General features: G+C 37.1%; 2 protein-coding genes across 4 annotated transcripts; both read left to right on the forward strand.

The window, feature by feature from the left end:
* Window positions 1-2,378: 2,378 nt before the first annotated feature.
* LOC110761198 (alpha/beta-Hydrolases superfamily protein) lies at window positions 2,379-7,580 on the forward strand. Of its 2 annotated transcripts, XM_021963628.2 has the most exons (10): window positions 2,384-2,897; window positions 3,065-3,254; window positions 3,363-3,496; window positions 3,955-4,067; window positions 4,259-4,382; window positions 4,474-4,629; window positions 6,512-6,667; window positions 6,758-6,837; window positions 6,934-6,983; window positions 7,096-7,580. In XM_021963628.2, exons 1-10 carry the CDS (start codon window positions 2,499-2,501, stop codon window positions 7,227-7,229), a joined length of 1,536 nt encoding a protein of 511 aa, XP_021819320.2. In that variant the 5' UTR covers window positions 2,384-2,498; the 3' UTR covers window positions 7,230-7,580. The 2 variants fall into 2 exon arrangements, with proteins under 2 accessions (XP_088101011.1, XP_021819320.2); XM_088244885.1 differs by having other exon boundaries at window positions 2,379-2,897; window positions 6,512-6,837.
* An 8,676-nt stretch (window positions 7,581-16,256) lies between these two features.
* LOC110761098 (B3 domain-containing protein At2g36080-like) lies at window positions 16,257-20,523 on the forward strand. 2 transcript variants are annotated; one of them, XM_088255897.1, is made up of 3 exons: window positions 16,259-17,396; window positions 17,961-18,184; window positions 19,452-20,523. In XM_088255897.1, the coding sequence occupies exons 1-3, from the start codon at window positions 16,547-16,549 to the stop codon at window positions 19,500-19,502; spliced, it is 1,125 nt and encodes a 374-aa protein (XP_088112023.1). In that variant the 5' UTR covers window positions 16,259-16,546; the 3' UTR covers window positions 19,503-20,523. The 2 variants fall into 2 exon arrangements, with proteins under 2 accessions (XP_088112024.1, XP_088112023.1); XM_088255898.1 differs by lacking the exon at window positions 19,452-20,523 and having other exon boundaries at window positions 16,257-17,396; window positions 17,868-17,995.
* Window positions 20,524-20,628: the final 105 nt, after the last annotated feature.

The raw sequence follows: 20,628 nt of genomic DNA on the forward strand, positions 1-20,628 counted from the left end.
TGGTCGAAGGTCAATTATATATATTGGTTGGAGACTTGAAGTGAAGAAACAATACTAATTTTTTGGTTATAAAAAGAATACTATATTTGTTTTGTTTGGTTTGGTTTGGTTTGGTTAGGTTAGGATTCTTTTCGATTTCAGCTAAACCCATAATATATAATATAAGTTCCATTTGACTGGTGAGTTTAAAATGAGAATTATAAGTTTCATTTGACTGGTGAGTTTAAAGTGAGAATTTTGTACTTGATTTTGTTTGCCCATGTTCCCATCAAGAATTTATTCTTTGAACATTTATATAGGACGGAGAATTATAGGGCCGTTTGATTATTTTTTTTTTTTTTTTTTTTTTTTTTTGTGTTAGAGTATAGAGGAAAATGAGAATGAGAATAGGAGTGAGGATCAATTGAGTAATTTTTGCATGTTCTGGGTACATCACGTGGCTGATGTACCATCCAATATACATGAAACGTGTTGAAATATTGTCCAATACACATAGAACATAAAAATAAAATATTTCCACATGTCTTATGTGTATTGAATGGTACACCAGCCACGTGGAGTACCCGGAACATATAAAAATTTCTTCAAATTGAGATAGAGAGGGGAGGATGGGAGAGGGAGTAGCAAAAATGAAAACAAAAACGTGAAAGTGAAAACAATTTCAAATAAATTTTAGTTTTTAGTTTTTATTTTCACTTTCATAACTCCTCCTCTCATCATTCCCTCTGGTCTTCTCTCTCAATCTCTTCACGCTTATTCTCACTTCCATTCTCCCTATTTTTTCTCTAAACACTACTACAAAAACTAAAAACTAAAAATTAAAATTGAAATGAAAATCAAACAGGCTCATAAGTTTTGTAATTTTTTTCGAGCATCAGCCTTCCTTTTTATCAAATAGAAGAATTGTCTTTTTTATTAAGGCTCGAAAGAAAATTACATATCTAAGTGATTTTAAGGTTGTGACAACATTTTATCAAGTCTAATAGTAATTCCATTCCTAATATTAAAACATATCTTAAGTACGAATTCCCTCATTCTCGTTGATTTACATAAAACCTTGGCCGCCCATTCATCTTGTACTCTCCATGTGTCACGTGGAACATTTGGGGTTGGCGAAAGTCAAAGCCTTCATTCAGGTTTTTTTTCCGTGGCTATAATCTTAAAGGCTATATACCCTATGCCATACCATTTTCCTTGCTTCAAAATGGTTAGGACATATTTTGTAGCTTGGTGCTGATGTTGCTCCTCTTATTGTGCCCTTGCACTCGAGATACAGGCTTTTGTCAACAATGGGACTCTTTTATTTATAACCCAATTGATGCTAAGAATAAGAGGTTCAAAACCAGCTACATCCCATGTGGTTTCTCTTTCTCAAGATCCAGGAAGTCCCTTTGATGTGTTCAAGGAGCTACAGAGAGGAGAAACAAAAAAATATATGGATTTAAGGACAACTCAGATGCATAGGTTTCTGTTTCTGTTTCTGTTTCTGTTTGGTGGTTGGTTCCTTTTTCAACTTGTTTGTGAAAAATATAAACTTTTCTTTTACAAAACTTGTCATAAATATTTTTATCTGCTTGTAATAATACTCTAAACTACTGGTATTTATAAAGGAGAAGACACACTAACCCACAACTGCAATTTTGTCGAATGACATAACATACACAAGTCACAGCATGATAGGGAAAGAATGGAAGGCAGGCACAGAAGACAGCATGATAGGGACGAGCATTTTGTATGGGAATGACTAAAGCACTTCCATGTTCATCCAATTTTTTGTGGCTAAGAGGCTAGCTAATCCCATGAATAAAAGCAAAGTGGAAAAGCAGGTTCCAACTGAATTTCGGACGGCTACAAGCCCCCATCTTGCACGGCACAGTGACTGAAAATGGACAAATGAATTTTAATATTCATTTTATGCTAATAAAATAAAAGAAGCCTGTCATTGACCTGGATTTGCAAGTCTTTTTATCCTAATGTGCTAATATGAAAGAGCATGCTCTTATTCTTTTGGGAGTTTGTTTTTCTCAAAAATTTATATTAAAACTTAAATTTATAAGGAAACAAAGGGAGATGATGAATCCTGCAAAGGATTTGTAACTCGAGTAATTTATCCCCGTATTTGAAGTTCCGTGTTTGATTCCTCGCATACACAACGACAAATCACCCACCACACCACACCCCATATCAATACTTAAAACGGACTTAATCACAGCAGGTAAAACCCATCTCCATGAATTACATCCGCTTTACTTCTCTACCCACCACTCTATTTTCCTTTTATTTGTGAGTCTCATTTCCAGCAAAAAGTAGTCAATTTTCCCAACAAAAAGGAAATCAACTTTTCATGATTTTTTTTGTCCATGACAGCCCAACTCCTTTGACTCTATCCTATAAACCTTCTGGACTTTGGAATCTCTCTCTCTCTCTCTCTATCTCTCTCTTTCTCGGAGTTGCCAAGGCATCTCACACCTAAAAATTCCAATTCTCTCTGCACAAAAATGAAGATAACAAAATCATCCATGTCCCCATTTCTCTGTTTTTCTTTCTTCTTTTTGCTGCAGTTCCCTCTTATTTCATTTTCCAAAACCACACCTGCTGGTGCCAGGTTTCCATCTTCACTCATTACCCCTGAAAAGGTCTCTGCTTCTGCTCAAAACAAACTTTACAGAACCAAATACTTCACCCAAGTACTTGACCATTTCAATTTCTACCCCACAAGCTACCAAACTTTCCAGCAAAGGTATTTGATCAATGACACATTCTGGGGAGGAGCCAAGAACAATGCTCCAATCTTTGTCTACACAGGGAATGAAGGAAACATAGAATGGTTTGCACAAAACACAGGTTTTCTCTATGAGACGGCACCCCATTTCAAATCCCTTGTCGTTTTCATTGAGGTAAAATTTTGTTCCCCAAATCAGATTTGATATGGTTTTGTTATGTTATTGGACTGTGAATCTAGTACCTGATTAATCAGGTAACACATCAGACTGTCTGGTAAAAGAACGTTTGTATGCAATTTGAAAAACCATAACGCGTATATATAAGATGATCAAATTTGCAGCATAGGTTCTATGGGAAGTCTATACCTTATGGGGGCAAGAAGAGTGTGGCTTATAGCAATGCAACTACACTTGGATATCTGAGCTCAACACAGGCATTGGCAGATTATGCTTCCTTAATTATTGATTTGAAGAAGAATTTATCAGCAACTGACTCTCCTGTGGTGGTCTTTGGAGGTTCCTATGGAGGAAGTATGTGAATACATTCATCCTTTTTTTATAATATTGTATCATTTACGTTTGATTGAACAGCTGGTTTGATTTGTCGGGTGATCAAATTAATTTAAGTTTAAAATGCAGTGCTGGCGGCATGGTTTAGGTTGAAGTATCCGCACGTTACAATTGGAGCCTTGGCATCATCTTCACCCATTCTCAATTTCGAGAATATAACGTCTCCATATAGCTTCAACAATATCATCACTCAAGACTTTAGGGTCCTCTCTCTCTCTCTCTCTCTCTCTCTCTTTCTTTTATTTTTCCCAAAAGGGATTCTGTTTTTGCGAAATATGAGACAATAGAGTCACCCGGCTATACATGATTAACAATTGACAGTCACATTTCATAAAACAGAATTCTGTCAAAGATTGAACGGAGCGATTCACAAGCCTGAAGTGACGTTAATCCCCTCCCTTCGCACAGAGCCCTTTTATACATCTAAACTATGATTGCTGAAAAAGAAATAAAAAAAACTTATACTATAAATGGTCCAATATTAATGTGACAATGCACGTGTCACACACATACCTATGTTACTGTTCAGATACAGTAATGTTATTGGGAGCATATTTCAGATTTTCAATTACAGTCTGCAAAGCACATGCATCATAATTAACCTTAATTAATGCTAATAAACTTTTCTGAATAATTATGTTATTGTTTGCATGTGTATTAGAGTGAGAGTGAAAACTGTTACAAAGTGATCAAAGGGTCATGGGAACAGATCGAAGACACAGCAGACCAACCTGGAGGGCTTGAGCTACTACGAAAATCATTTAAAATATGCAAGTATGACCACAACTTAACCCATAAAGCCTAGCATAATGTTAAAACTAGGCTTTTCTCTTTTCTCTTTTGTTTTTTTTCCGTAACATATTTGTTTTGACGTCTTTCGGCTTTGAAAAGAGAAGTATCGGTGCGCTAATAGCTAGTTTAATTTATTAATTACAAGTTATTAAAGTTTGTTTTATTTCCTTCAGAAATTATATTAGCGCAGATTATCTTGAAGATTGGCTTTCCACTGCGTACACTTACACAGCAATGACGGATTATCCTACTCCCTCAAATTTCTTAAGTCCCTTGCCAGCATTTCCAGTTAAAAAGGTAAAAGAAAAGAAAAGAAATTTTTATTTTTATTTTATATTTTTAGTTCATGGAGGTGCATAATGGTAATTTGATTGTATTGGGGGTGCAGATGTGTGAGGCGATAGATGATCCAACGACTGGAAATGACACATTTGCGAAATTGTACGGTGCAGCTAATGTATACTATAATTACAGTGGGACAGTCACGTGTTTCGACCTTGATGATAACTCTGATCCTCACGACCTTGGAGGATGGTCTTGGCAGGTAGGAGAACATTCCTCATTTTTCTCTAAATACCGAAGTTATTTTTTTGGGACAATGAGAAAAATACACACTCACGGGTAAAGAATTATGCTAGCGTCGATCGTTATTGGTCACATGAATTTTACACTTATTAATGTATGTGATAACATAATAGGTCACGCACAAATTAATGATGATCAATGTATGCTAGCATCAATCGTTATTCGTAGATACGCAATGCTTTTTAATGATGATCAAGATATCACACGTGATACGACTAAATGATATTATAATTTAGAAATTGAATTAAATGACCAAAATAAAACTCTTATACAATGATTCTAATAATTAACCCCAATAAAGATCATCTTATTATAAGGTCCATATACAAGGAATCAATTATCAACCCAATAAAAAAAGAAGAAACACTTTGGTGAGTTAGAATAAAAACATATTTGACTAATAGAGAGAGCACATGGGATTAGCATCCAAGAAAAGCATGTTCTCACAATCAAAAGTTGAGCCTTAAACTCATCATTGAGTACAACTAATCATTTTCCCCTTGGAGCCTAAGAAAAGAAGTTAGATTTTTATCTCACCATGTAAGTTTGCAGAAAGTTACCACTCTTGACTTTTTTTTTATTAACATCATAATAATAAGAGGAATGCTATTCACAATCGCTCAAAAGCGATTGTCAAAGGACTTGCTATACACGTGTACACGTTCTCATGCCTTCCAAAAAAAAAATGATTTTTTCTCTTTCTTCTCTCGGTTGCCTCCCTCTCTCTCTCCCTTTCTGTTTTTAATTAGTTTTTCTCTCTCTCTCTCTCCCTCTTTTTTCTCTCCGCCTGTCTCCATCTCTTTTTCCATCGCTCTCCCTCTTCTTCTCTCTGTTGCCTCCCTCCTCCTGCTTTTTCTATTCTCTCTCTCCCTCGCTTCTTCTCTCCGCCTGTCTCCATCTCCCTTCTTCTTTTTTCCATCGCTCTCCCTCTCTTCTCTCCTCCTCCTGCTTCTTCTACTTCTTATTTTCTTTTTCCCCTCCGTCTTCTTCTCTGTGTCTGTCTTCCCCCAAATCACAGTTCTCTCCCTCAGATTTCTTAACTTTCTTCTCCTTTTTTGTGTTCATTTGATGGGTAATGATTAAATCAGCAGGAGAGAAACGCAGCAATTGTGGGAATCAGAAACACAAAAACTCAAGGAGAGAAACACAGAAATTTGCAGCGTCATAGAGAAAAGGAGAGAAACACAGAATTTTTTTTGGAGAAACAAAGGGAAAAAACAAGACTAATAGGAAGAAGGAGAGAGAAAAGGAAGACAATAACTCGCGGAGAAAATAAAATAACTAGCCTAGATTGATTTGTGTTTAGTTGTTGTCTGGGCTTAGCCCCCGTTTGTTAAGAAGTAGAAGAAGCAGGAGGAGGGAGGCAACAGAGAGAAGAAGAGGGAGAGCGATGGAAAAAGAGATGGAGACAGGCGGAGAGAAAAAAGAGGGAGAGAGAGAGAGAGAAAAACTAATAAAAAACAGAAAGGGAGAGAGAGAGGGAGGCCACCGAGAGAAGAAAGAGAAAAAATCATTTTTTTTGGGAAGGTATGAGAACGTGTACACGTGTATAGCAAGTCCTTTGACAAGCGATTGTGAATAGCATTCCTCTAATAATAATGATCATCATAGTGTACTGAAAATTTTGATGGGTTGGTCACATGCATGTCACATGTTGCTCAGCTTGGCTTGAATTTTTTTTAATTTTTGAGCACAAGCGATTGGGAATGGGGGATTTATACAAATTTCATTGGGTGTTTGGAGTTTTCGAACGTCTATCAACATAAATGAAAGTGAAAAAGTTCCGCCAACTGAGCTATACTCCATTGTCAACTTGACTTGAATTTTTTAATTTGGTGCAGGCTTGTACAGAGATGATAATGCCAACCAGTGGAAACAATGAGGACAGCATATTCCCAGCTTCTGATTGGGATTACAAACACCGAGCCTCTGCATGCAAAAGCATATTTGGCATTAAACCTAGGCCCCTTTGGATCACCACTGAGTTCGGCGGCCATGTTAGTCCCCATCATTTTCTATCATTATTTTCTACCAAATTTTTTTATTTTTTGGTTTTTATTTTACTTTTTATTGTTAATTTTTGGCAGGATATTGAGAGGGTTTTGAAAAGATATGGAAGCAATATTATCTTCTTCAATGGCTTAAGAGACCCTTGGAGTGGTGGAGGGTAATAATATAATTACCCCTTTCTAATTTCTCAGTTTTGTCAGCATGGTAAAACTGGCTAATGTTAATATCATTGTTGGGTTTTTTTTTTTGGCAGGGTGCTGAAGAATATATCCAAGAGCATAGTAGCCATTGTTGCAAAAGAAGGTTTATAGTTACAATTTGATACCAAAATTACAAATAAATAATAATAATAAAAATAGATGGAAATTAAGGAGAATATTGACATGTATGATTGTGGTATATTGGTTCTTAACAGGTGCTCACCATGTAGATTTGAGGTTCAAGAGCAGTGAGGATCCAGAATGGCTTAAAGATGTGAGGAAACAAGAGATCAAGATCATTGCAAAGTGGATCTCCCAATATTACCATGACCTTGCTCAACTCTTTTGATCATATATATTCAGAGTCGAGTCATTTTATGCAGGGCGGAACTAGTCCAAGGGGTACCCTGGGTTGTAGCCTAGGGAAGATTTTGGGGAAAAAAATAATTAAACATATATAGCCTAATATTTTAAACTAAAAAAAATAAAAAATAAATATACAATTGCATATCCTACCACACAATGGCGGACCTGTTAAGCACCTCCCCTCGCCAGAAAAATCATTGTAGGTGCTTCAAATTGTCATTTTTCTCAGCTGGTGGTGGTGCACTCCAGGTGTACAAATTACCTTATTTGTACTCCAAGAAATTGTCTTTGTCCTTTTACTTTCATTTATTTTTATATTACTCCATTTACTTAAGTTTATAATGTAAATAAGGAAGTACCCCCCATTTGGATACAAATAAAAATACTAGAAAATCAAATTCCCACCAAATCAAAATATGAAAAATCGGTTTTAGTGCAAAATATGATTAAGGCTAAAAATGATGGCTCATTAAGTCAATATATACTTCATACTAAAATCCCATAAAATCAAGTTTTCTTATTTGATGTGTAAGGAATAAAAGCCGCCAAAAATTATATTGAGAAAATGATTATTTCGAAAAACCATTTTTCATACTTAGTCAATATTTTTACATAAAATAATTTTTCATGTATGATATGAATGCATGAAGGGACCTACGGTTAATCTAGGTAAAAAGCTTTAGATGTTCAATCTACAAAGAGTTTTTAGCATTTCAAAATTCCACCTATGCTAAAAAATTCATGGGTCCGCTAGTGCTACCACACCAATAGTCATAGTCAAAGGTCTTCCACATTTGTATTTGGTGTTAAAGTTTGTCCCAAACATCAATTTTAATCCTTTTTCTTTAACGTATCTCCAAAAGAGAAGCATTTTTCTAAATAAAATTCACCCTTTCATGAATAATATGACTCTAATTCCTTTTTTTTTTTTCTTGTGTTTACAACTAGCGTGATTTATGTGATTTAATGTATACTTTTATTTTTAGAAAAACTATAGAAACTGTTAGTACAAAAAAAAATCATTAGATTTTAAGCTAATAACTTTATCTAGTCCATCCATTGAAAAATTCATGGTTCCGTTCTTGGTTTTATGGTGAGAGTGTTATATATGAACTATAAATGTGGACCTTTATATTAGTCACATTATTTCTCTGAATAGTAACTTTACTTATGTTTAATGAAATGATCATGTGACTAATATAAAGGTCCACATGAGAAGTCCATATATGGTACCCTAACTATAAAATTTCGCATTCATAGTCAATGTCAATGAACTTGTTTTATTTTTATTTTTATTTTAAAGCAATGTCAATGAAGTTTATTTGCCTCAAAAGAAAATAGGCTGCAGATATTTAAAAGCCCTTCTGATTGTTGTAGTGGGATTGAGCAAAGAAGAAAATGAAAGCAAGATCCTTAAAAGAATTGATCTTTTTTAGCGCAAAGTAAAAGCCCAATATCAGAAATTTGCAACACAAAAAGAAATTTTAGGGGCCCAATAAACAGAAACAAACTAGAGCCCAAAAGCAGGACCGGAACTTAAAAAAAAAATTAGAAAGGGAGCCCACTAACTCATATCCACTAAATGAAATACATATCAATTACAATTAGGATTTTTAATTGTAGACGTCTTTGAACTTCACCTCGAGTTTCAATTGAGTCTTGCAATTTTTTTTTAGGCAATTACATCTGTTAACTCGACAAGTAGTTTCAATTAAATCCTACTGTGACAAAATCCGCCGGATTTAACCATGTGAATGGCACGTTATTAGGGGAATTTGGCACAAGGAGAGAAGGGCAAGGGGTTTTTCGATTTTCCATACTAGTAAACCTAGCCTTCTGTCAGACATTGGAGTTCAATTTGCAACCCTCTTTTGGTGTTCTGCAATTGAAACAACACCTCACACCAATTTCATATCAAACTTACCCGATTATTGCCACCTGCCTCAAACCTTCTTTTAGGATTAAGATCCATTCATGAAATTCAATGTTTGATTTCCGACCCACACTACAATAACAATAGCAGCGATTTAAATATGTGGAACTCTCTAACATTTTACCTCAAGAGTTTCTTCATTTGGGATTTCTAACGGCTTATGGAGCGCAATTGGGACTCGATGGCTGACTAGGTCAGCTTTAGGAGACTCTTGAGCTAGAAATTATGCTTTTAGCCCTCATTTTGACGGCCAAATTGACAAACTATCACGGTATGACCTAATTGCAACTACTTGTTAAGTTAATGGATGTAATTGCCTCAAAAAAAGTTGCGGGACTCAATTGCAACTCGAGGTAAAGTTAAGGGAGTCTACAATTTTTTTTTAAAAATTGCGTAGTACTATTGTGGGGATTTATAGCTCCGCGTGAGCCACTTAAAGCAGCTCCAGCGCTCACCCAAAATCGGGCAAAAGGCCCCCCAAGGCAGCCCAAGAGAGCTCCAGCGCGCAAGGCTGGCCCTGGCAAGAGCTGAGTCCCACGAGCCCAGGCAAGTCCAAGGGCAAATTCAGCCCGAGCTGCTGCCTGGGCAGAATGATGCAATGCTGACGTCATAATGACGTCAGCAACCAAAAAAATTTGAAAAAAAATGGAAAAAAAAAAAAACCAAAAATTCCAGAATTTTTTAAAATAAATACCTAGGCATATTCTTTACTTCTCACACCAAAAACTCTATACAAATTCATCTCCTCATATCTCAAAATTAATGGTTTAAAGTACAAAAAAATAGGAAATAAAGTACAATGAATAGTATTTTCCTTAGACTTGCCCTAGACTTAGCCCTCATGGGTGGAACCACCGTGAATAGTGGCAGCCCTTGCTTGCCCTTGCCCTAGACTTAGCCCTTATGGGTGGAGATGCTCTTAAACGATATCTTTTAGTGTGATAGTGGTGTTGCCAATTCATCCACGGTGTTCCATTCTCTTCCGTCTCCTCTTTTAGTTTTTCTTTTCTTTTTTCACATACCACTGTTCACTTCTAATTTCTTGCCCAGTTGATCATTGAAAAATCCAAATATATTAGGAGCACATTTACATGCACCGATTGAATCCCTAATTTTCCTATCCATCCCCCCTAGATTTTTTCCTTGTTGCAGAAACAGGAGATGCTCCTACAATCAAATGACAGAACCCAATAGTTAGGTATTATTAGTGATGACTTATATATATATATCTCTCTCTCTCCTCCAGCTTGAGCTAGTTTAGGAACTTTTTTCTCATACCTAACTAACTATTTGGAGGAGCAGAGCAGAGGACATATGTCAAGTGTATAAAAAAAGTGTTGGAAGAAAAGGAGGCACAGGCATCCACGTCTGATTTAAAACGTGCATGCTGCTAATTAATTCTGGATAAGTGATATAGATGGGCAAGGACCCCGTTCAGCTTACTTTGTTCAAAGTTAGGCAGCTGGGGTCACGCAGCAAAAGGGTCGGTTCTTCGTTGTTCAAATTTTGGTAAAGGTTGGGTTCTCCATTCAAAGACATTTTTGAAAGTGAAATACTGTGATGTGAAAGTCATTGGTATATATGACCACATGGACCACATGATCATTATGCAAATATGGAAGAAAAATTATTCCATCTATTTCATCATGCGGTAGAAACAAGTCTTTAGAGAAGAACAAGTTCATTTTGCCTAGGTTTAACGAGTTGTATATATGGACAAAAGAAAATAATAGGAGTCAGACGGATACAAGGTTGAGAATGTGTGTCGGGATGAGAGGTGAGAAAAGGTATTTATTGGTAATTGTATTTTTTTTAGTTTTAAGTTTTCACTTTTTACATTGTTGTTAAAAATAGAGGGGGAATACGAGAAAGAACAGAGGAATGAAAAAGAGTGGAAGAAATGAGCTTGGAATGGAATGACACCAAAAAAATGAAAACTAAGAATGGAAAACAACTTTTAGTAGGGTTTAATCTCTCTCGAGTTTTTGTTACATTATATTCTCCTTCTTTCCTCTCACCATTCTTTATTCATAATTTCCCATATAATTTTTCTTTATCTTTAGCAAGAATAAATGAAAATTAAAAACCTAAAAACGAAATTTACCAGAGTGATTCAAATTTGAAGACCTCTTCTAACATTAGGAAGAGAAATACTACTACAACAGTAGGTTTATCATTAAGAACAGTTTGATGCATAACTCAAAATGGTGTCAAATGCATTATATATATAAATATAACTTTACGTGTGAAAATATGAAAATGAGATACAAGCTACAGAAAAGCTATCTAACGCATGCTGCTGCAACATTGAAAAAATTTGCAACGCAACCTCTGAAAGGCAAGTTGACAGTCCCTTTCACAACCAATCTTTCTCAATTCAATTCCTTGGCAATTTGAGGGTCAAGACTTCAATAAGACCCTCCTCAAGCCCTTTTCTTTTTTCTTTTCTTTTTGGTCAGAGAGTAGAGACCCTTATACATCATCCATAGTTTCCTATACATTCCTCTGCAAAACCCTACAATATGGTGCGGTTTATGGTCCCAGCCTAAAACTAAAAACCCACCACGCCACCAGGTCCACATACGTTATTTTTACAGTTCTACAGTACATCAAGCCACGTGTCAATAACCCAATTGCACCACCATGCTTCTGATGTTCCAAAATTTTACCCTTCTTTGGCTCTATTTGCTCACATTTCACCCAAAATAAAATAAATACAGAAGGAAACACATGCAGATAGATGATAGTAATGGATATGCAGAGCCTTGCATCCAGCCAGCCAGCCAGCCAGCCAGCGAAACAGTTAAATGGACAAAGAGTGAAAAATGGGTTTAGGTTCATCATTAGTTGTGGGCCCCACACGAGGAGGGCCCACTTCAAAAACAAAGAAACATATTGATCTTGTGGACCCTACCTGCTGATGGAGGCCTCGCATGCCTTTCTGTTCTGGTAGGGGAAGGAAGGGGAGGGGAAAATAAATTAATTTCATGAGGCATTTAGGGGCAGGCCAGCCAGAGAACCAGAGATTTTGGAGACGTGGGCTATGCCATATAGTTTTGGATCCTGCAATTTTTTATTGTTTCCCAAACTCCATGTTAACTTAAGTGATTGAATTATGAGACATTTGCTCCTGCAAAAGACATATGCCTTTGGGAATTTGCTACACTATTTTGTCTCTATTTTAATTTAATTTAATTTAATTTTGTTGGCTAGAAATTAAATTAATATATTATTATGGTTTCTTTTTGTTGCTAAGTCTACAGTGCCAGATATTTCATCATGCATGCTTTGTTTGGATGCTGTATTTTTAGTAAAAACCCACTCAATAGGGAGAAGAGAGATGATGGGTGATGCGAGAGTTTCTGAGATTTTAAATGCTTCAAATTGCAGGCCAACTAATATATTTCTTGGGCAAATTCATTTTTTGTCTGATATGTCAGAACTTTCCCTGACTTTAGGTGGCATACCTTTCACCATATTAAATCACTTTAATTTCATTTCTCTTGTAATTATATTTATAACACGTCTCTTGTAATCATGCGCGCGGCGCATAGACTACTAATTATTTGAATTGATACGTTATGGATTATATTAATTACCTTTTGCAGATCATCGTTTCAATATTGTTACATATATATATCTCTGATTATATTGCATCTACTCCCTCCTCATATCCATATCCCTATCAAATTGAACCCAAATCACCTGGAACTAAACATTAAAGTTGAAAGAAGACATAATAATACTCAGCATTGCTCAAGCTGGCATCACCCAAGAAAATTAGGTCTAAGAAATCGGCTCCATAAATTTGCAGGTGTGAACAGATACCAAAATGTGGTCCATTACAAGACATGTATTCTTCATGTGAGGAGGACCAAGGTCCCCACTTTCGACAGCTCCTGAAATATAAAAATATGGGATGTAATTAATTTGCACCTTCAATTTTATTATTATGTGGAAAGTTGAAAATTGTAAAACTCTAAAGTACCCCTTCTTTTTTTTTCAGACCTTCACAAATATCATCCAATTATGATAATAATTCATGGTCTGTATTGGGATTCAAATTATTTTAACATGCTAGTAAATTGATAAGGATATTATAAAAATGTTTGTCAGTAAAATAATTGAATATGGTGAATAATATTGTTTCTTTCAAAAAAAAGACTGGGAAATCTCTGGAACTTTGCCTCCACTTGGTAGATCCCAGATGGTTTTCCGTTCCATGCATGTTGCTATCGGGTAAAGTGTGATCATTATATGCCAGAAACAAGAAAATAAACCATGTTTTATAAAAACCTGATAAAATAAAAGAAATAATCTCATCAACAAATGAATGAAGAATCTAATATTTCGCATTGCTGATAAGCTTCCCTTCCAATAGGGTTAATTTGGAGTTGAGTTGTCATGTTTTTGAAGATGATTGAATGTAACGTAGGGTTTCTCGATCCAGATTAATATTGAGTTTCGGTCATTGTCATGTAACGAGAAAAATAGAATCATATATGTTTATAATATAAACAAAATAAGAATCTGCCATGTCCATTGAATTAGCAATATGAAAGTGGAATTTCAGATGCGTATCAACCCTAGAGATTTTGATACATTGATTGTGGCCTTTGTGGTACCTGTTTGCCAGTTTGGTCAGGCCTCCTCCTATACAATATATTGCTACAATTAATATACTGATACATCTGAAGCAGCAGCCGCAAATATTCAATTATAAAAAAAATCAATTTAGCAGTTTCAGAAACCCCAGAGTTTTTTACCTGACAAATATCTGATCCCATTTTCTTTCTGTAAAAATTTTCCCAGGAAAATAATTTTAGAAGCAAGAAATTTATTGCAAAAAGAGAGGCATGGACTTTAGTGGAGAGTCTCACGGATTGGTCTTACAAAATAAACCAGGTGGTGTGTAAGTTTTTTCACTTGGGAATTGAAGAATTCCCAGAAATGGAAATATTAAATTCTGTCTTTGTTATCATCATGCTTCATATATCTTCCTCATATATCTCATAGGCCCGTCTTGTTCCCTGGTCTCTTTGAAAGATAAACTATTTATTTATTTGTTTGTTTATTTATTTATTTCAATATTAAATAACAGATTTTTTCCAGATTATTTTAAATATACATATATCAACCACTGTTTGGTTTGCTTTCTGGTCAAGGATTCCCGCACCTGGTCAAGAAACTTATGAAAAGATTTCAGGTTTCGGCCTTTACGTAAGACCCCTCTCACTTGACCAACAAGATTTGCACCAAGTTTTGACTGATTTCAATTCAAGTACCACATTTAGATGTTACTTGAGCTAAAATTCATGGACATCCAATTTGATTTTTCCTATCTGATGCTTTCACTACTTTTGTTGTTTTTATTATGGTTTTTTCAATCAAATTGTGATTATCATTCATTATGTCCCATCCCATGTATGTTGTTAAAGTTGACACTTGAGATATCCACCTAACAATTATGGTTTTTTGAATCCTTTAACATATATTGTGGGGGGTCTATTTAGGTATTTTGAGCACCCCTTCAATTAGGCAATTCTTGGTCAATTTGTAATCCACCTAATGCTATGTGAGCAATAAGTTGAATACGATGGGGTCATGATCGATGAGACGCGTTTAGGGTATGCTAGTAATTTAATCGTATTAAAGTATCTTGGTAATTAAATTGTATCATCTCCGTATGTGAAAAATGTGTTGATGATATTAACTTAGGGGCATGGATTGGACTTGTCCCATCAATATATGATTGAGAGAGGAATTGCATGGTACCACGACCCATCATGATAGGAATGAGTGAGGAAACACGAAAAAAATGTTGTTGGTATTAGAAAGAGAATTGAAGATAACAAAGCCAACAACCTATTATTAATGTGTGTTCCCACATGTGGTACTTAAAAATTGAAAACCAAGCAAAGTAGTAAATAATCCAATCCAATCCAAGCCTTTTTTGTTGGGGGGATGAAATTGAAACTTGGTGTTGTGTGAATCTACCTGGAAATTGAGGTGGGTTTTGTCTGAAACTCAGGGAAAAAGACAGAGTCCAACTATTAAGATAATAAGGAGATAGAATATAAAATGAAATTGCATGAAAGACACCCAGAGAGACAGAAGAGCTCAGAAACCAGTTAGTGTTTTCTGAGAAATGAAGAGAAAGAGAGAAAAAGATGGGAGTGACTTGAGTGTGAGGAAAGGATTCAAACACGACTGTACCAAGAGAAGAGAGAGAGAGAGAGAGAGAGGTGTCCTGTGTCTCCAATTGGACAAATCTTATCCCATCTCTCTGCTTATTGGAAAGGGAAGGGATCTCTGGATTTTTCCCACCCCTCCAATCGCCTTTTAAATCCAGGAATGGCCAAACACCAATAATGCTGTCCTGCACGTGATCAAAATCACCACATATATATATATACAGAGAGAGAGAGACCCAAAATCCAACTTGGTAATTGGTGGTATTCGATAGAAATTTTGAATGTTACCATTATGCATCTTTATTCCCCATTGATTCTAATATCGGGTGTTGCGTGTCCATCAACAACTAACAACTGCTTTTGATATGGAAAAGAGAAAAGGATGAAATCTTAATTTTGCTCAATTGGGATCTACAAGTGAATTGTGTATCTAGTTCGAGGTTGGTACATTAGGGGGAGGCAAAAGAAAAAAATATCCCAACTAGTCTTAATTTTGCCCCATGAGACAAGGTATTGAAAACCAAGTGCTAAGGGGCGGCCGATGGATGGAATTAATGGATGAACTAGCTAGCTGGGTTGAACTTCTTATTACGTCAGAGTGGCCTATCATTTTATTTGTTTGGCAATGTAGCGCTAACATGGGGTGTTTCCAGACAAATAGTTTTACAAATGCCTTTACCACAACACAAGAGACACACACACTCTCTCTCTCTCTCTCTCATCATTTTTTCAATTACTCACTCAAATTAAAATCCCAACAAAAAACACACAAAAAGAAAAGTAAGTAGTAGTATATGGGGAATTTTACACTGAAAATAATGATTGAATTTTTCCCTCACGCAAAACCTTAAAGTAGTACTCTCGTACTTACATTTTCCGTTCTCTTTCTCTCTCTGCTCTCTCTCTCTCTCTTTCTCTCTCTCTTTTGTTGTCATATCTTATAGGGTGGGTAGCTAGCTCTAGCTAGCTAGCTAAAATATCAAATAGTTCTCACAGTGACACAGTCCTTACATCAAACCCATAATCTGCACGCCTACACCCTCCCTTTGCTCCCACACCTTCCCCTGTAGAGCTACCTAAAGTTAACCTTTGCTTTTGCCTTCCTCAACCCCAAACTATTCTTCCTTCCATCTACAAAACCCATTTCCTCAATTTCTTCATCTCTCGCCAAACATGTCCATAAACCACTTTTCCTCAGACCACCCAGAAACCCAGTGGTGGCCTAACACTGCCCACCACCAACAACAACAAGACCCTTCCAGAGCCCATTTCCTCCCTCAATTTTATCAAGACACCCACCACCACAATTACCAGGCTTGGCTCAACTCCCAAGAACAACCCACACCCATGTCCCCTACTCCTCCCACCCCCACCACCCTCAATTTCAATCTCAACCAAAACGACGCCGAATCAGACCACACCAACCAATTACAGCACCAGCTCCTCCTCCAATCCTCCCCACCGCTCGACGACCACGACGAGGAGAACGAGCCCATGTTCGAGAAGCCCTTAACCCCGAGCGACGTCGGGAAGCTGAACCGCCTTGTCATCCCGAAGCAGCACGCGGAGAAATATTTCCCACTCGGCGGGGGCGATTCGGGGCTCCTCCTGAGTTTCGAGGACGAGTCGGGCAAGTCCTGGCGCTTCCGCTACTCCTACTGGAACAGCAGCCAGAGCTACGTCCTCACCAAAGGCTGGAGCCGCTACGTCAAGGAGAAGCGCCTCGACGCCGGCGACGTTGTTTTGTTCGAGCGCCGCCGCTCCCACACCGACCGCCTCTTCATTGGATGGAGGCGCCGCTCAGCTGCCGCCACTCCCTCGGCGCACGATAGCGGGCCCGGCCCTGCGCAGGTTAGTGGAGGAGCGGGCGAGAGCAGCGGCAGCGGCAGCGCGGGGGGATGGACCAGGATGTTCTATTCTGCGCCGCATCATAATAATAATGATGGTGGTTCGTCTTATCCTGCGCACCAGTATCATAATCATAGTGTGGCGCCATACCCACCTGACTGTCTTCATGCAGCAGGTAATGTATATCCTCTTAATTATTTTCTTTCCCAAAAAAAAAAAAAAAAAACCCTATCTCTTACTATTTATTTCTCTTTCTTTTTCTTCTTAAAAAAATTATTTTGGCAAAACATTTGTATTATTTGTTGGTTTATATAGGCACGTGAAAGTGTGAAAACACCCTCCCCTATCACTCGGGGAGGAATGGCCTTTTCAACTGGATTCCAAAAGACTAGAGAAATATTTTCACACTCTCGGTTTGTTCGTTTTTGATTTCCGAGTATAAAACAAAAAATTTGGAGTGTGATTGGAACATTATATGCTGCTATTTGTAAATTATTTTGTTGTTGTGTCAGTCGAGATGGTAAATTATTAGGCTTTTTTCTATCCACCATAAAAATGTGATAATTTGTAAGATCGCTCTTTTGTCAAAATTAGTGACCCAAATAAATAAATACAATTTTGTTTCTACTGTTGATTTGATTGGTAGGTCAAGTTCAAATGGCATTGGAATTTTGTTTTGTCTGTGGTGGTGGTAAGCCCTGATTGGAGGCATTAATTACATGCATGTATTTGTAAGCAGGGCCTGGTGTCCAGAACATGAGTCAAACGACGTCGTCGGTTGGGAGCTCGAAGATACTGAGGCTGTTTGGGGTGAACTTGGAGTGCCAGCAGCAGGCTGACCACGAGTCCGAGCCATCCACACCCGATGGCTCGTCGTCTTTGTCCATGTCATCGAGCCAGGGTCCAACCCCACACCACCACTTGTACCCCCGAGCTGCTTATGACTATGCTGCAGAACAGAGGGTACGTGTACCCCTCAAAACCACTTTCACTAATTATCCTAATCATTATTGTTAATTATTATTATTATGCTACTGTTCATGTATTTTTATGAAAAGAAAAAGAAACCATTTTGTTTCCTCTAATGAGACAGATTATGAGGGTTAAGGGTCTTAGGAAATTAGCAAACTACATGGTCTCCTTTCTCCCCAACAAGTGATCATACCTAAAGGGATTGATTAGTGGGTCATTAATATCACTATCGTTTCAATTAGTAGGATTTTGACGGATTGATTCAAGTAGTGAGATTTATATATCAATCAACGGTTCATAGTTGTTGACGTGTAGCGTACGTGGCAATTAGTGAAACCAATTAATTTACATCTTTATTGTGGTTTGGAAGTCAACTAATTTGGACCAATTTTTGCTAAAAATTGATAACTTTTCGGTCTAGGATTGAGCCAAAAGAATGCCTGGACCCAACCAAAGTCACCTAATTAAGGGTCTGTTTGGGCGGAAGAGTTGAGTTGATTTCAATAATTGATAAAAATACAACACCACCGCAAAAAGCATGAGGGCAGCTTTTGTGGACTGGACTGGACTGGCCTGGCCGGAGTGTGTGTTGTTGGAGCTCATTTTTCCCACCCCAAATTTGATTTGCCCTTTTCTTTCTTTCTTTTGTCCTTCTACTACTAAGATTAGCCACACACAAACATGAGCTGTTATGCCGTGTGGAATATTTTAGGCACCGACTCTCTCTCTCTCTCTGTAAGGCGGCCATCTGTTTGTTTATTATAGAGTTGATCTATAATTTCTTTAGTTTTGAACTTTCTACTTTTTCTTGCTTTTTGTTTTTCTTCCCACTTTTGGAACTTTGTCCTAAAGTAGAACATAATAATGCGACGCGTTAATTACCTTAAGAAAATACTCCTCTCTTTCTTACTTCTTACCTGGTAAGTAGGATTTCTGCCAATAGCCGTGTTAAATGTATGCATAATCTTTTTATTTTTATGTTCTTGATAAATTATTTTTACATATATGTCAAACTGTGATTCGTAAAAAAGAGGGCAGGTAGTTTTTGAAACTTAATTAATATTTTATAAAGGGTTTAGAGTTGCAATTATTTAATTATGATGCCGCCCAAAATTAAGTGATGTCTGATGGTCAAGTTAGTAGGCAGCAGAAAATAGGGTGGCTGGCTAGCGAATACGGCATGTAGACAGCACTGATTTTCACACAAAAAAATGTAATGTAATTGATTTTGGTGTGTTTTGTTTTGTGATTGTAACAGGATTTTAGTTTCTCCCGAGATGGGAACCCCATGAGAAATCGCCGGGGATAAAAGATCTGTAGGATGTGACGTCCCTTTGATTGACTCCTATATTTTAATTTTTAACCCACTCGGAAGGAAAAAAAAACAGAGAAAAAAAAAAAAACCATTCTTTAATTGTCAGTTCAGTCCCCACCAGAAGAGAAGGAAAAAACGAGTAAGGGAGGGTACATTAGTACATATAAATATATAATATTAGAAAAAGGAGAAAAAAAAATCCCAGATTTTCAGGTCAGGTCAAGTAAGTTTGGGCAAAGGCAGGGGAGAAGGGGAACCAAAAGGAAGGTGGAGTGGTGATGGGGAAGGACAACAGAAGATAGACACTCTGCTTCTGCTTCTGCTTCTCCTTCTGCTGCAGGTAAAAGGGAAAATGATGGGTGGGGTCCACTCACTGGGGGGGGTTGAAAAAAGAGTAGGTAGAGCTGACGTCATCCTTGCTTTCTTCCATGGAAAATGATGGGAAATAATTTTCTGGGTCTTTGAAAGTTGAGGAATCTTTTTTCAGTTGTTTATTTAGAAGATACTGTTGAGATTCTGGCTGGAGATTTTTGATATGTAATAATGGAATGGAAGGAAGGTTATGGTGGTGGTGGAGGTGATTGGTGGGTGGATGGATGGATGGATTGGTGGGTGGGTGGAGAATGGAGATAGTGAGTGGGTGCGTGGACTTAGAATAGATTGGTGACAGCCAGCCAGCCAGCCCAGTTTGTCTTTCCAATTGTACTAGCTGGAGAGAGCCCATACCACAATTCTCCTTTGCTCCTTTGCCCCTTTGCTTCTTTGCTCCTTTTGCTTTTGTTTAATTTCTTTTAGTTGTTTTATTTATTCTCTCATTAATCCAATCCAATCCAATCCAATCCAATCTGTAGCTATCTAATTAAGCTCTTTTTTATGCTGTCTCCTACTACAATTTGCATAGCAAGTCGACAAGTTTTGCGTATTGAAAAAAAGTCTTGTATCTAGTTTCGAATATGATATCAGCTCTACGCTATTAATAGTAATGATGTGATGACATCCACTATCGTCTTCCTTACATTAACATTGATTCTTGCTTCATTAAAAGCAACATATTTCTTTGCATACGTGTATAAAACGGATCATTGCTTGGTTTGAATTTATAATGCACGGTTCAAATTAA

Source organism: Prunus avium, chromosome 7, assembly GCF_965620075.1.
Source record: "Prunus avium chromosome 7, drPruAviu1.hap1.1, whole genome shotgun sequence".
In the NCBI taxonomy this organism is placed as follows: Eukaryota; Viridiplantae; Streptophyta; class Magnoliopsida; order Rosales; family Rosaceae; genus Prunus; species Prunus avium.

What these genes read in the sequence shown, in the direction of transcription:
- LOC110761098 (XM_088255897.1), top strand. Translation starts at nt 16,547, where the DNA reads ATGTCCATAAACCACTTTTCCTCAGACCACCCAGAAACCCAGTGGTGG. An exon ending in TGACTGTCTTCATGCAGCAG is followed by an intron (nt 17,397 to 17,960) that starts GTAATGTATATC and finishes ATTTGTAAGCAG; the next exon opens with GGCCTGGTGTCCAGAACATG. An exon ending in ACTATGCTGCAGAACAGAGG is followed by an intron (nt 18,185 to 19,451) that starts GTACGTGTACCC and finishes TGATTGTAACAG; the next exon opens with GATTTTAGTTTCTCCCGAGA.
- LOC110761198 (XM_088244885.1), top strand. Translation starts at nt 2,499, where the DNA reads ATGAAGATAACAAAATCATCCATGTCCCCATTTCTCTGTTTTTCTTTC. An exon ending in TGGAGGTTCCTATGGAGGAA is followed by an intron (nt 3,255 to 3,362) that starts GTATGTGAATAC and finishes TTTAAAATGCAG; the next exon opens with TGCTGGCGGCATGGTTTAGG. An exon ending in AAATCATTTAAAATATGCAA is followed by an intron (nt 4,068 to 4,258) that starts GTATGACCACAA and finishes TATTTCCTTCAG; the next exon opens with AAATTATATTAGCGCAGATT.